The sequence below is a fragment of the Psammomys obesus genome, unplaced genomic scaffold (genome assembly GCF_907164565.1).
Source record: "Psammomys obesus unplaced genomic scaffold, mPsaObe1.curated_primary_1811, whole genome shotgun sequence".
Classification (NCBI taxonomy): domain Eukaryota; kingdom Metazoa; phylum Chordata; class Mammalia; order Rodentia; family Muridae; genus Psammomys; species Psammomys obesus.
The window spans coordinates 4,304,568-4,316,706 of NW_026586173.1; the positions used below are offsets into that span (position 1 = coordinate 4,304,568).

A 12,139-nucleotide genomic window follows, 5' to 3' on the forward strand; every position below is an offset into this window, starting at 1 on the left:
AAGCTAGTTTTTGCTCTATAAAGTTGTAAGAAGAGACAAATACTATGTGAAAAACAAAATGCAAATAAGAATGGGGAGATTTTTTTTAAAGGAATTTAAAGTTCTAAATAGGGCTTAGTTTAAACTTAATCATATTTTCCCACGTAGTCTCTTTCTAGATCTCAGGGAAGTTAACAACCACTCATTGGCATATCCTCCATGCACAAGTCTCAAGCATTACCAGCAGTGGTATCCACATAGAGGCCAAAAAGGCAGGCAACAGAAAGGTTAAGAAAGCCCTAGAGTGGCTGGGGGAGACTTCAACCCCACCTCTTTCTCACCAAATCCCCACTGCTGTCCTGCAGCATCGTTTCAGGCGCCAACAGTGACAACAGTAATAAGTGTTCCTCCTCGAGCCATACCTGCTGAAGGTACTGAGGGAGCTTACTCTCAGGTTGTCAGCCATATGGCCTTGGCCTTTGGCTGTCTGGGTGTGAAGCCGTGACATAAGCCCTCCAACAAGGAAGACAATGTCAGATCCAGCCAAGACTTCTTGCATGCACCAAACAGTTCTCTGTGCAGCTAATGAGTAAGGACCATATGACATAATGATAAAGAGAGCATCAACACTGCCTTAAAATAAGTTGAGCTGGTGCAGTCCTGTAATCCCATCACTCAGGGAGGCAGAGACAGGTGGATCTCTAGGAGTTAGAGGCCAGTCTGATCTACAAAGTGCATCTAGGACAACCAAGGCTACACAGAGATAATGTCTCAGAAAAAAAAAAATAAGGTTAAATGTTATTTGCCATCTTAGCTGGTAAGTGACATCTGTTTAGTACCTCTCTGGTGCTCCCAGATGCCAGCAATTCATGTTCCAAGCACTAGAAAAAGTATAGTCTCCATTTCACAGAGCCTCCATTCTAGTATCTGGAACTCTTCTTGGATCATTTCACAAACTTCCTGATCCGTTATAGGTGATTGCAAGTTTAAATGACTTCCAGGCTTCCCAAAAATATTTTAGGTATCAAGAAGGCAAATCTGCCTGTCAAACATGATAAAAAGTAGAAGGGGAGGAAAGCCACTAGAGTGGTGCAGGCTTGTAATTCCAGCACTTAACAGTCGAGAGAATGAAGAGTTTGAAGCAAGCTGGGGCTTAATAGTGCGACTATTTCAAAAAGCAAAAACTAAACAAAGCAAAACAAGAAAGTGACAAGAACCATGAGCTATCCCAAAGGTATGACTTCATCAGTCATTTGTCTCGCTTTAGACACCATGGCCAGATATGGTATGAGGCCTCAAGTTGTTCACCAGTGTTTTGAACAAAGTGCTGTGCTGAGGAAGGCTACCCACTCTACAGCAGGGCCAACACATACACAGGAGTTGCTTCCCTCCATCAGGCCTGCACATCAGTCATTGTTATGGCTTCTGTTCTGTGTGCCTTCAGCAGCAATCTCTCTTGGGTCTCTGCACTGCTCACTTGATACAAAGTCCAAAGATTGAACTGGGCATAGTGGCACACGCCTTTAATCCCAACACTTCAGAGACAGGCAGATCTCTGTGAGTTTGAGGGCAGCCTGGTCTTTTATGTAGCCTGGTCTACATAAAAGACAGAGAAATCCTGTCTTGAAAAAAAAAAGGGGGGGGGGGGGGGAAGTCCAAAGACCAGTGTCTCAGCCTGTCATCTGAGGGGAAATGCTCTGCTCTCTGCTGTGGGCAGTCCCAGGGGACCAGTATGTTCCATTTCTAGTGTTGCTTCTGCCCTGTTCTCAACCTCCACAGGAGCATCCAGGGACAGTGTCTCCATAGGCTTCAAAGAAAACTTTTGTACGGGAAGCAGTTTTTAGGTCAGTCTGTGACCTATTGGCCACTGTCACCTGTATCTGGACCTGTTCACCTCTTCAGGCAAGCTTTGCTTTTTCATGCTTGCCTTGTTGACACCTTCCCCCCATCAGTTTTCATTTTTACTTCCTGGCAGGGATCCTGGCAGAGCAGTTTGTTCCAGATGGGCCTCACCTGCACCTCTACCATGAAAATCATTGGACGAAGCTAATGAATTGGCAGCATAGCACCATGTACCTATTCTTTGGTGTCTCAGGAATCATTGACATGCTCACCTACCTTTACTTCAACATTGTGCCCCTTGGCCTAGACAGACTGGTTTTGGCTATGGCGGTATTCACTGAAGGTAACTTGGCTGGAGAAAGGGAAAGATGGACAAGTTGAATTTATGAGAGACCAAAGTTTAAGACAAGAAACATTAATATATATAATGACCTTCCTCAGAAAATCAATTCTCAACACTTCTAAAACCTAAACAGGGCTAGGTCTTATGCTCTGAGTGACTCAGATAGCATGTTCCATAATGTAGCCAAGAAAGCTTTGGGTGAGGTCACACCTGGAAACACTTATATATGTGTATATATACATATACATACACACATGTGCATGTGGATGGATGTGTGTATCTATGTTCACCCAATCATTCAACTTCTTACAAACTAGCATCATGGCTGAAATACTACACCCACTCTGAAATACATGCCTTTCATTTTCAACAGACCCACAAAACGAATCTGAATGTGCTTGCTGCCAGGGATATCATATAAACTGGCTTCCTGAATGCTGAAGAACCTTAAATTGAGTTGGGACAAATATAGGGAAAAGCAAGCAAGTTTCTGATGGCTGTCATTGATTTCCAACAGGTTTTCTCTTCTATTTTCACGTTCACAACCGACCTCCGCTGGACCAGCACATCCATTCACTCCTGCTGTTTGCTTTGTTTGGAGGGAGTATCAGTCTCTCTCTAGAGGTGATCTTTCGAGATAATATCGTGCTGGAGCTCTTCCGAACCAGTATGCTTATTTTTCAGGGAACCTGGTTCTGGCAGGTGATTATCCACACTCAAGCTCCTCATATGGTCTGAGTTGAGAAACACCTTAGAGATCCCAAAGATTTCCCTAAGAGAAATCCCAGAAGTGACTTGCTGCCTGAAAAATTCAGCAAGTATAACGGGGTGGTGGGTGGGGGTGGCGGATGGCCTCTGGTTTGGTCATCCAAACGAGAGGCTGTTTTATCCCCAAACCAACCCTTGACTTATGCAATTTTTTCTCCACTAAGAGCTTGCTGGTATACTGGCTAGTACCCTGTATTTACTAAACTACTGATATGAAATGCAAGTTCTAAAGTTCAACTGTTTTAAAATCAGCCTATACATCAATTAAACTTAACTAAGCGCAACTTATCTGGGTGAATAGGGCTTTTGGTGTAACTTAACTATAGGAACTGTGAGAGAGTGTACAACATACCAAAACACTCTGCTGGCCATGAAGACAGCTAGTTGCTTCTCAGACAACCAACCAGAAAAATTCTCCTCTATTCCTCCAGATTGGATTTGTCCTGTTCCCGCCATTTGGAACACCAGAATGGGACCAGAAAGACATGGACAATATCATGTTTATCACCATGTGCTTCTGCTGGCATTATTTGGTTGCTCTTTGCATCACAGCCATCAACTACTCTCTAGTTTACTGGTAGGTCTGAGACAAATTTTGTGAAGTTTTCACTTCCCAACTAGTCCCTAAATATTGGTGGTTAACTTCTACTACATAATGACTGCCAACTTCTGCTCAAAATACTCTTTGTAAAGCAGTTACAAATCTTACTTGCCAGTGAGCATAAGGAGGCTTTGCTACCTTAAACTGCCTGAGTCATAGCAAACCTAAATTTCAAGTACAGTTCTAACAGATTTTAAGGGAGCGCATGATAGGGAAATCCTCAAACTAGCAACTGGTCTGGGCTGAAATCCCTGCTGTCACTATTTTGATGGATGCATCACCCACTTCCAGACTTATTTTACTGACTTCCTAAATATACAGATATCAAAATATGTACCAGAGCAGAAAGTGCTAAGTACCTTGTATTGACTCCCTGCACTTGCTGTCCTGGGCACCACAGAAAACCTAAGACACGTTGACTACTCTTGCCCTCTTCACCCCCCAAAGCAGGTATTTCACCCATGAAGAACCCCACAGAGACAAAAAAGGGTGGTGGTGGTGGGGTAGTTCTAACTCTACTTTCTGGACTATAAAATAGCTAGACAGCAAGAGGCTTAACTCTGGTTTCAAGACCGGAGTCCCTTTCTCTACTGTAAACAAACCTCTGAGCAGGCAGGTATGTTGATGTGCTATCACCATGTTTAACAGACACCTAAAAGAAAGGCTCTGTCATGCTTACATCCTGGAGTTAGAACAGAAGGTTTCTATGGCTATCTAACAGTTCTCATGGTTTGTCTACTACAGCTTTCTGGCTCGGGTGAAGAGACACGCAGAAGGAGAAATAATTGGGATTCAGAAGCTGAAGTCTGATCACACTGATCAGTCAGCCCTTTTGAGTGGCTCAGACGAGGAGTGACATCAGGCCTTGGGACAGTGGAGACCTCACATCCTTTACAATAGCTGCAAAAGATGTAGCTTGTCCCCTCCACTTGAAGGCTTGCTTTAGTGTGCTCCTAGGGTGCCATATGTTGCATTCCTCATCTAAAACAAAGCTAGAGGCTCAAACACAGGAAATTTGACCTCACATATTTTTTTATGTACCATGTTATTGGAATATTTAAGCATGATTCAACTTCAAGTCTGTATTAGAGTAATACCATCCATACAGAAAATTGAACACCTTTCGGTAGCAGGCCTGTCCTTGTAGAAGAATTACTTTAAGATCCTGAACACCTACAATAGGAACTGATCCTGTGGATGGAGAAAGCTATGAATCTGACAGGACATTTCATGTTGCTTCTGATAACTTGCCTGTCTTCTCTCAATTAAGCAGGTACTTTCTTCTCAGAAATGTATTGGGACTTAGTTGATAACAGAGCAGTGCCTTCAGTTCAAAGCCAAGATTCTAACATTTTTTTTTAAAATAATAAAGCAACTCATAATCTTTGGTATTTTAAGTGTTAACTTTTAAAATATTCTCTAATCAGTCATATCAGAGTACTGCATTTTAGCCTTGATGAGAGATAAAACTGGCGAAGATAATCTTCTTAAATCAAGTGGCTACTTCACTGTTCAGCTGCGAACTGAAATTCTGTGGATTGCTCAACATTATCCTACTGAGGAGCATTATACAGCAAGCACCTTCCAAGATGCAGGAGAAAAAAAAAAAATCAGGTTATGAAAGGCTTCCAATTTTAAAATCAAAGCTAAAACCAAAGTATAATGATTTTGAATTCTTAATATAGATATATACTGTTGATCCTGGACAGGTTTCGGTTTTGTCGGGTTTGTTTAGTTTTTATAACTTTCTTCAACAAGTATTTATTAAACATTCACTTTGTTCCAGCACTGAAATGTTTACAAAGATTAATGGGATATCCACCAAGAAACTCATAGTATGTGAGAGAACGCCCGAGGCTATCATAGGCAGTGTGATGGGCACTTGTTAAGAAGTGCAGGAACACATGCCTTTAATCCCAGCACTTGGTAGGCAAAGGAAGGCTGATCTCTTGAGTTTTTAAGTGTCAGAATAGCCAGGGCTTTTTGAAACCCTGTCTCAAAAAACAAAGCCATCTCTCCAGCCCCTGTACTTTGCTTTGTTTTTTGAGAGGCAGAACAAAGAAACAGTATTCCTGAGGGACTAACCCAGAACTATTAAATATAAAATAGTAAAACTTAACTAGTGGTTTGGGATACCTTCATTGAATGATCAATCCTAGCAAAAGTCTTAGGCAATGTTAAAATACAAGCCATGGGGCTGGAAAGATGGCACTTCCTGCTCTTCCAGAAGGCCAGAGCTCAGTACCTAGTTACATCTGGACATCCTCTTCTGACTTTCACCAGCCCCCATACATACATGACACATATGCACACAAATATACAGATATACATAGATAAAAATAAATCTTAAAGTACAAGCCAATCAGAGTGATCCTCACTAAATCATGTCTTGAATACTTGGTGTGATTAATTGTAGCAATCTGTTGACCAGACACTCAAGAGGATCAATGTCTGCTTCTGTACTTCAAAAGTTGTTACCTGCCAAATATCCACCCCACCTTCCCCACTGCCTGTCTGGAGATCCTTTGATCTACACATGAAGAAGGCAAACGTGTTAAAACACTGGTGCTGTTGCTGTGGGCAACTCCAGTAGGAGACTTCTAGTGTACACTATTCCAACATCAGACTAGGAAATACTCAAAGCAAACTTCCTGGGGAGCCAACCCCACAAATCAGCATCTTGAAACAGACCTGTATTTTACATCTGTGCTCTCTAGAATATACACATCTGACATATCTGCATGTATAAATCAGACGGGCAGTCAGGTGAATATAAAAACTTGGGACAGACCCGAAGCTGAACGTAAGTTACTTTTATGGGATTTGCTAAGTAAAATCGCGAGAGCTGTTAGCCAAAAGTAAATAGCTGAGTGTTTCCTACTTTCTTATTGTCTAGAAGCTATCACATCATTTTCAGTATGAAATATGGTATCCAAAAAAATATAAAGCACTCAGGTTAACTTTTATTCCCCTCACTCTAAGTCCTTCCACCTCTCATCGCTTCAGTCAACTCCCACATCAGTCCTCTAGGCAGACATCAAGAGTGTAATTTCATCTCATCCAGTCACCATGGTTTGAGAGGTAGGCTTGCTACTTAACTCTACCTACCTTCAAGTTTCACCAGAACACATCCAGTCAATCACCCTTAAGAGGACAGTTATCACCAAAGGCCATGTGGAAGCCCACGATCTGTGCTCCAGCTGCCTATAAAGTGCGGGGAAGCTTCTTTTCCAGTGATACCGACGACTGTGAACACAGTTGAGTTGGAGAGACATGGCAGACTCCTCTGACAGAAGGGTGACAGCCTGGGCAGTAAGTCATCAAAGGGAACTCTTAAGGAGTGTGACGGGGATGCTAAGGTGTGGCTCTCCACAGCTGATAGCTTCTGGTAAGGATGAAGGAGGGGAAGGACTTAGCTCTATTTGGGGGTGAGCCACTGGGAGTTTGAGTATGCTCCAGAGGGTATGTGGACAACACAAATTGGACGTGTCTTTATTTTGGGAAGGGGGTGACTTATAAGGGTGGGGGAATGAACATAGAAAGACTGGAAAGTGAGTATGATTCCCAGAATCAATAATAGTTGGTGGGAGGGCTCAGTACAAAGGGAAATCTGACTTAGGAAAGCTCTAACTTTTCTTTTATAGTTCTGAGACAGTTTAATGTAGCACCTAGGTGGGCCTCTAGCTAGCTGAAGTGAGCCAAGCATCTCAAGTCCTAACTGTCCAGCTTCTATCTCTAGAGTGGCAGGGATGACATTACAGGCCCATGTGACTCTAACATTTTTAGGGGTGCTGGGATCCAACTCAGGTCTCTGGTAGTAGCTAGCACTTTCTCTCCCCACTGAATTATATCTCCAGCATAGGGACCTGACTTAGAATTCCAAGACAAGGTACTCATCTTAGTTTTAATTTCCACTCAGATTTGTATCTTCTCACCATTAAAGAATGACAACTCTATTTGACAAAATTGCTATAAGAATCAAATGCAATTGTAAAGGTACTTTGTAGCCCAAATGACTCTAACCCTTTTATTTCTCAGCAACCTGCCAAATAACCCAGTTTTAACATACCTACCACTTAAGCCAGGCCATTTTCATTCTCCGTGGCCCCTACTTCTATTTCCCCAGAAAAGACATGACTAAAGGCCGAGAAATTAAAGATACATTTTTAATAATTTGGATTCTTTCACAAAGAGATGGGGAAGCCCTATCCCTGCAGAAAGGCTTTCCCACCCACCCCTACACCACAGCAAGACATGTAAGGTAAAAACCAGTGCATCAAGTACTTAGGACTTTAAAGCATCCTTCTGAGCTCTGTCTGTGGCTGGTGGTGGCTGAGAAGTGTGAAATGGCTAGGAATAAAAATGTCAAACGCAGCTTCACTTCTCCTGAAGCTGGCAGGTAGTGCCTAACCCTGCCCCCATGTCCACTATGTCGTCTATTTTCCAATCAGGTGGCCAGTTGTAAAGGTCTGGGTTGCAACTGCTGTTCTACAGCAAATAGAATGTGCAATCTCTGGGCTGTAAGCAAGTGCACTGTGAGAGCAGCATCTTGCCAGCATCCCCTATTCTCCTGTCCCACAGCAGCCAACTTCCATTTAAACAGGCTTGTCAAAGACAATGTCCACAAGTGGACAAGGACAACCAAGATTCGGACAGCCATGCTTAGTAATTAGTCCCACTTGAGGGGATTCATGCTACCTCATGGCCTACATTTCCTTATAGAACCTCTCAATTACCAAGCAAGCCACCAACCTATTAAGAGTCTTTGTTACACTCTCATTCTGGTCAAAGGAGTTAAGTGTGATCAGTTTAGGGGCACTAAAGCCCAGGCTTCTATTTGATAAAAGATGTACAGTTAGGTTCTTTAAAAAAATAAGTTACACAAAATTTTCTGGACACAAAACTCAGATCCTGACAAATCACCAAGAGGATCAGACGCTAAAAAGTAAAATCCTCACATGGAATGAGGCTTATTCACTGCTGGCCCACCCACCAACTGGCAGGCCTGTTCCCTGGGCATCCAACCCTCGGGAGGTGACCCTGGCTTGCGTGACTGTGACCTCCCATGACTCTGATGTTCTCTCCTCCTGGACTAGACAGAGCAGCCCTGGAACCCTAAAAAGGAACCTTGTTCCTGGAGTGTGGCAGCAGAATCGAGGCCAGTTATCATCACCCTCCACCACCCTGCCTCAAGCAGGAGAGCTCAGAGGAATGATGCAACCTCCTGGTTCCCTTTCTGTCAGCTGAGATACACCAGGCCTGATCTCTTGAAGAAGCTGCCTCTATCTCAGTCACTGTTGTTCAGGTGCTTGCTTAGGAGATGGAGCTGTGGTTACAACAACAGTGGAGACTGCTTTCGAGGAGCCAGAAGCTGTGCCCTGTTGGAGATGGGATGCTGGGACAGTCTGGATGCGCACCTGCTTACAAAGAGAGGAGGTCAATCAGTGGACTGCAAGTGGGCTCATCAATTAAAAAAAAAAAAAAAAAAAAAGCAAAGGAAATCAACAAGCCTGAGCTGGTCAACAGTCTGCATTAAACCCTACCTGTGTGGCCTGACCTTGCTGCTGAAGCTGCTGCAACTGCTGGGCAGTGAGGAAACTTACTGGCTTATTGCCAGCAATGAGCTTAGTACCTGCTGGCATGGTTGTGAGGATGATGTTGCGACCCAGTCCACTGAGACTGTGGAAGAAACAGAAGTAAGTATGACCACATCATTCAGGCTTAAACTGAGGCTACATACTGAATGAAGGACAATGAAGAGAGCTGATGCCCGGTAAAAATCCTAGCATTCGGGATTCAAATGGAATCTTAAACTAGACTACCTTTCTTATAAATGTTTACACTTTCCGTGGCAGGAGCCTTCAGAGAAGAGGATAAAATAATCAGCTGTACTATGGCCACCAAGAGTCAGGCACTGCCAAGAAACATGCATCAGAGGGAAGAAACTCTCCCAGGTGGACAAGAACTAAGAGCATTAGAAAGAGTATAGGTGTGTGCCAGCCTCAGAAACCCATTAAGATCCCTGTCTCTTGGGAAAGAAAAGAGCCACCCCACAGCCCCAAACAGCTTCATCATGATTAAGAATGCTGCAATCACTGCATCTGCCTTTTATCCCTGTTTAACTCAGGGCCAGAGGAAACCAACATTTACCAAATATCAAAAGGAAGATCCTTTACACCATCCCATTCCAACATCCTACACCCTCCTCCTTGTTTTCTACCAATCACTATATTACCGTTTTATTATTCCTGTTGTATTCTCCCTACTCTGCAGTATGAGCCAAACACAGAATGGCTCTTTTGTGTCTTAATCATTGCAACCAAAACAGTAATAGGGATTCAATGCATACTACTGATGAAAATGCTAGGTGCGACCGCTACTCCCATTCTGCAATGACTATGTTTGCTCTTCTACAAACAGCACTCACTTGGCACCAAGGTTGCCTTTGATGATGGGGGCTGTGACGACGCTCTTGCCTTTCATTGGCTGGCTAATCACAGAGAGAGGAACTGTGATCCTTGTAGGCAGCTTCCCCTACAAAGAAAACAATTAGCTTTGTAGGATAGATGGAGATATATAGCAAACAGCTTGTATATATAGAGAAGAAGCGAGATCATGATAGACATCTCCAATCCTCATTCCTCCAAGGGTTCCAATATTCCTGCTGTCAGAACTCAAGTAACTCCAATAAACTGGCTTATACGCAAGTTACAAGTCACTGGTTCTACTACCTAAGAGAAGCAACTGTCTCTCATAAGGAGCTCTAGCTCCAACTTTGCCTAAGTCTCAGATGGGACTTGAGACTTGGTCTCTCTATACAGCGCAGCCTGGTTGGTCCTCAATTCAGTCTTCCTGCCTCAGCTTCTCCACTGGTAGGACTATGGGCTTGCACAACACACTCAGATAACAGACTGGGACTTTTATGTATACAACTAGGAGCCTTTGGGGACATGGATTGCAATAATATAGTTTAAATATGAACTGTCCCCTGTCTGTTCATACAATGACTGCTAGTAGGACTAATATGGAAGATTATAAACTTTTAAGAGGTGAGGCCTAGCTGGCGGAAGTAACTAGGTGTGCACTTTTGGTTAACCTGACTCCCAGCTTCACTTGATGCGTCCTCTCAGGAGTTGAGCAGCCTGAGACATGCTGCCACCACGATGATTACCTGCTTCACCACTGGCCCAGAATCAACAGAAGCTGGGGCTGAAACGTCTGTGGCCATGAACCTCAAGTAATCTTCCCTAAGTTATGACGGGCATTTTGTCACAGCAATAGAAAACCTGATTAATAAAGAGTAGATTCTTAAAAATTTACTTTTATTTTGTTTTCCCTGAACATTTGTATGTGCGCTGCATGTATGTGGCCTAATGCTAGTGGAAGTCAGAAGAGGGCAATGAATGCCCTGCAATTTGAGTGATGGACGGTTATGAGCCACCATGTGGATGCCAGGTCCTCTGCAAAAGCAAATGCTCTTGACATGAAGCCATCTCTCAAGCTCCTGGGTATATTTCTTTATACACTGCTAGATTTGTATGACCTTTCCTATCTAGGTTTGTAAAAGATGTTGGCTTACAGCTTTGTTTTATTGCAATGTCTACACCTGGCTCTGGCTTAAGGATGGTGCTGACCTCACAGACAAATTAAGTGATCCCACTGCTCGTACATACAGAAAAAAATTCAGACTAGTGTTACATTACATTTGGTAGAAGTACCTATGGAAACATAACCAGTTACATTTCCTAGAAAAAGCACTAGCTCAATTTATAAGAAATATGTAACTGAAATTACCCACTTCTTCCTTGTATGAATTTCAATAATTTATATCTATCATGGGAACAAGCAACTCTGTTTGTTCCAAACAAACCTGATCCACAAAGTGTGTGTTTACTTGGCAGTCCCAGGTCCGGGGCCCCTTAGATTGGTCAATCCTATTTGTCTGGGTATCCATAACACATGGTCTAGTGCTGGATACTCTGTAACTATATGGTGAGGAAGGACAGAGGACCTCTAGTGTTAAATGAGAAAATGAACAGCACCCCAGTGGAATGCCAGCTCATAGGGTGGCAGCAGGACAATCTGATAAGAACAAGTCACATTTTCTCCAGAGATAAGAAAGGTTAGTGAGGGGACACTGATAACAAACTTAGTCAAGTGAAAAAAACAAATCTAACTCCAAAGTTAGTAAGGCCCAAGAATAGAAAGAAAAGAGGAGAGAATGTGTATATTAGGGAGTGCAGAAGTCAAACATGCCAAGGCACTGGAGGAAAGAAAATATACCACCTACTCTTCTGATGCTTGATTAGTAATAAAATTAAGCGGGTACTCTCTCACGAGCCACACTCACTGCTCCACTAATTTATAACCATGTGTAAATCTTAATTGCTTTTAAAACTCCAAAAAAAAAAAAAAAAAGGTTGAATGGTTGGGGGGGCATGTATGATGGTCATTTTCTATGAGCAGGTTATTTATAAAGAAGTCAAGAACTCTGATATAAAGTTGCAGGCTCCATATTGACTCAATACAGTTTAGTCATTATTTGTAGTCCTGTAAAGAGAACAACGAGATGACACCAAGCAGTAGGAGAGGTAGAGATAGTGCCT

At 42.9% G+C, this 12,139-nt stretch overlaps 2 protein-coding genes across 9 annotated transcripts in view; one reads left to right on the forward strand and one right to left on the reverse strand.

Annotated features, from left to right (window-relative positions):
* Tmem45b (transmembrane protein 45B) overlaps positions 1-4,924 on the forward strand; it is a 36,224-nt gene extending 31,300 nt beyond the window's left edge. Inside the window, exons 3-6 of the mRNA XM_055601228.1 lie at positions 1,955-2,164; positions 2,682-2,866; positions 3,364-3,509; positions 4,278-4,924. Of these exons, the coding sequence (XP_055457203.1) occupies positions 1,955-2,164; positions 2,682-2,866; positions 3,364-3,509; positions 4,278-4,389 (653 nt within the window). The 3' untranslated portion in view covers positions 4,390-4,924. The remainder of the gene's footprint in view (positions 1-1,954; positions 2,165-2,681; positions 2,867-3,363; positions 3,510-4,277) is intronic.
* A 2,761-nt stretch (positions 4,925-7,685) lies between these two features.
* Nfrkb (nuclear factor related to kappaB binding protein) overlaps positions 7,686-12,139 on the reverse strand; it is a 33,207-nt gene continuing 28,753 nt past the window's right edge. For all 8 annotated transcript variants that reach the window (XM_055601227.1, XM_055601226.1, XM_055601225.1 and 5 more), the window contains exons 24-26: positions 9,961-10,067; positions 9,077-9,212; positions 7,686-8,950 (exon numbers count right to left, since the gene is read on the reverse strand). In XM_055601227.1, coding sequence (XP_055457202.1) covers positions 8,825-8,950; positions 9,077-9,212; positions 9,961-10,067 — 369 coding nt within the window. In that variant the 3' untranslated portion in view covers positions 7,686-8,824. The remainder of the gene's footprint in view (positions 8,951-9,076; positions 9,213-9,960; positions 10,068-12,139) is intronic.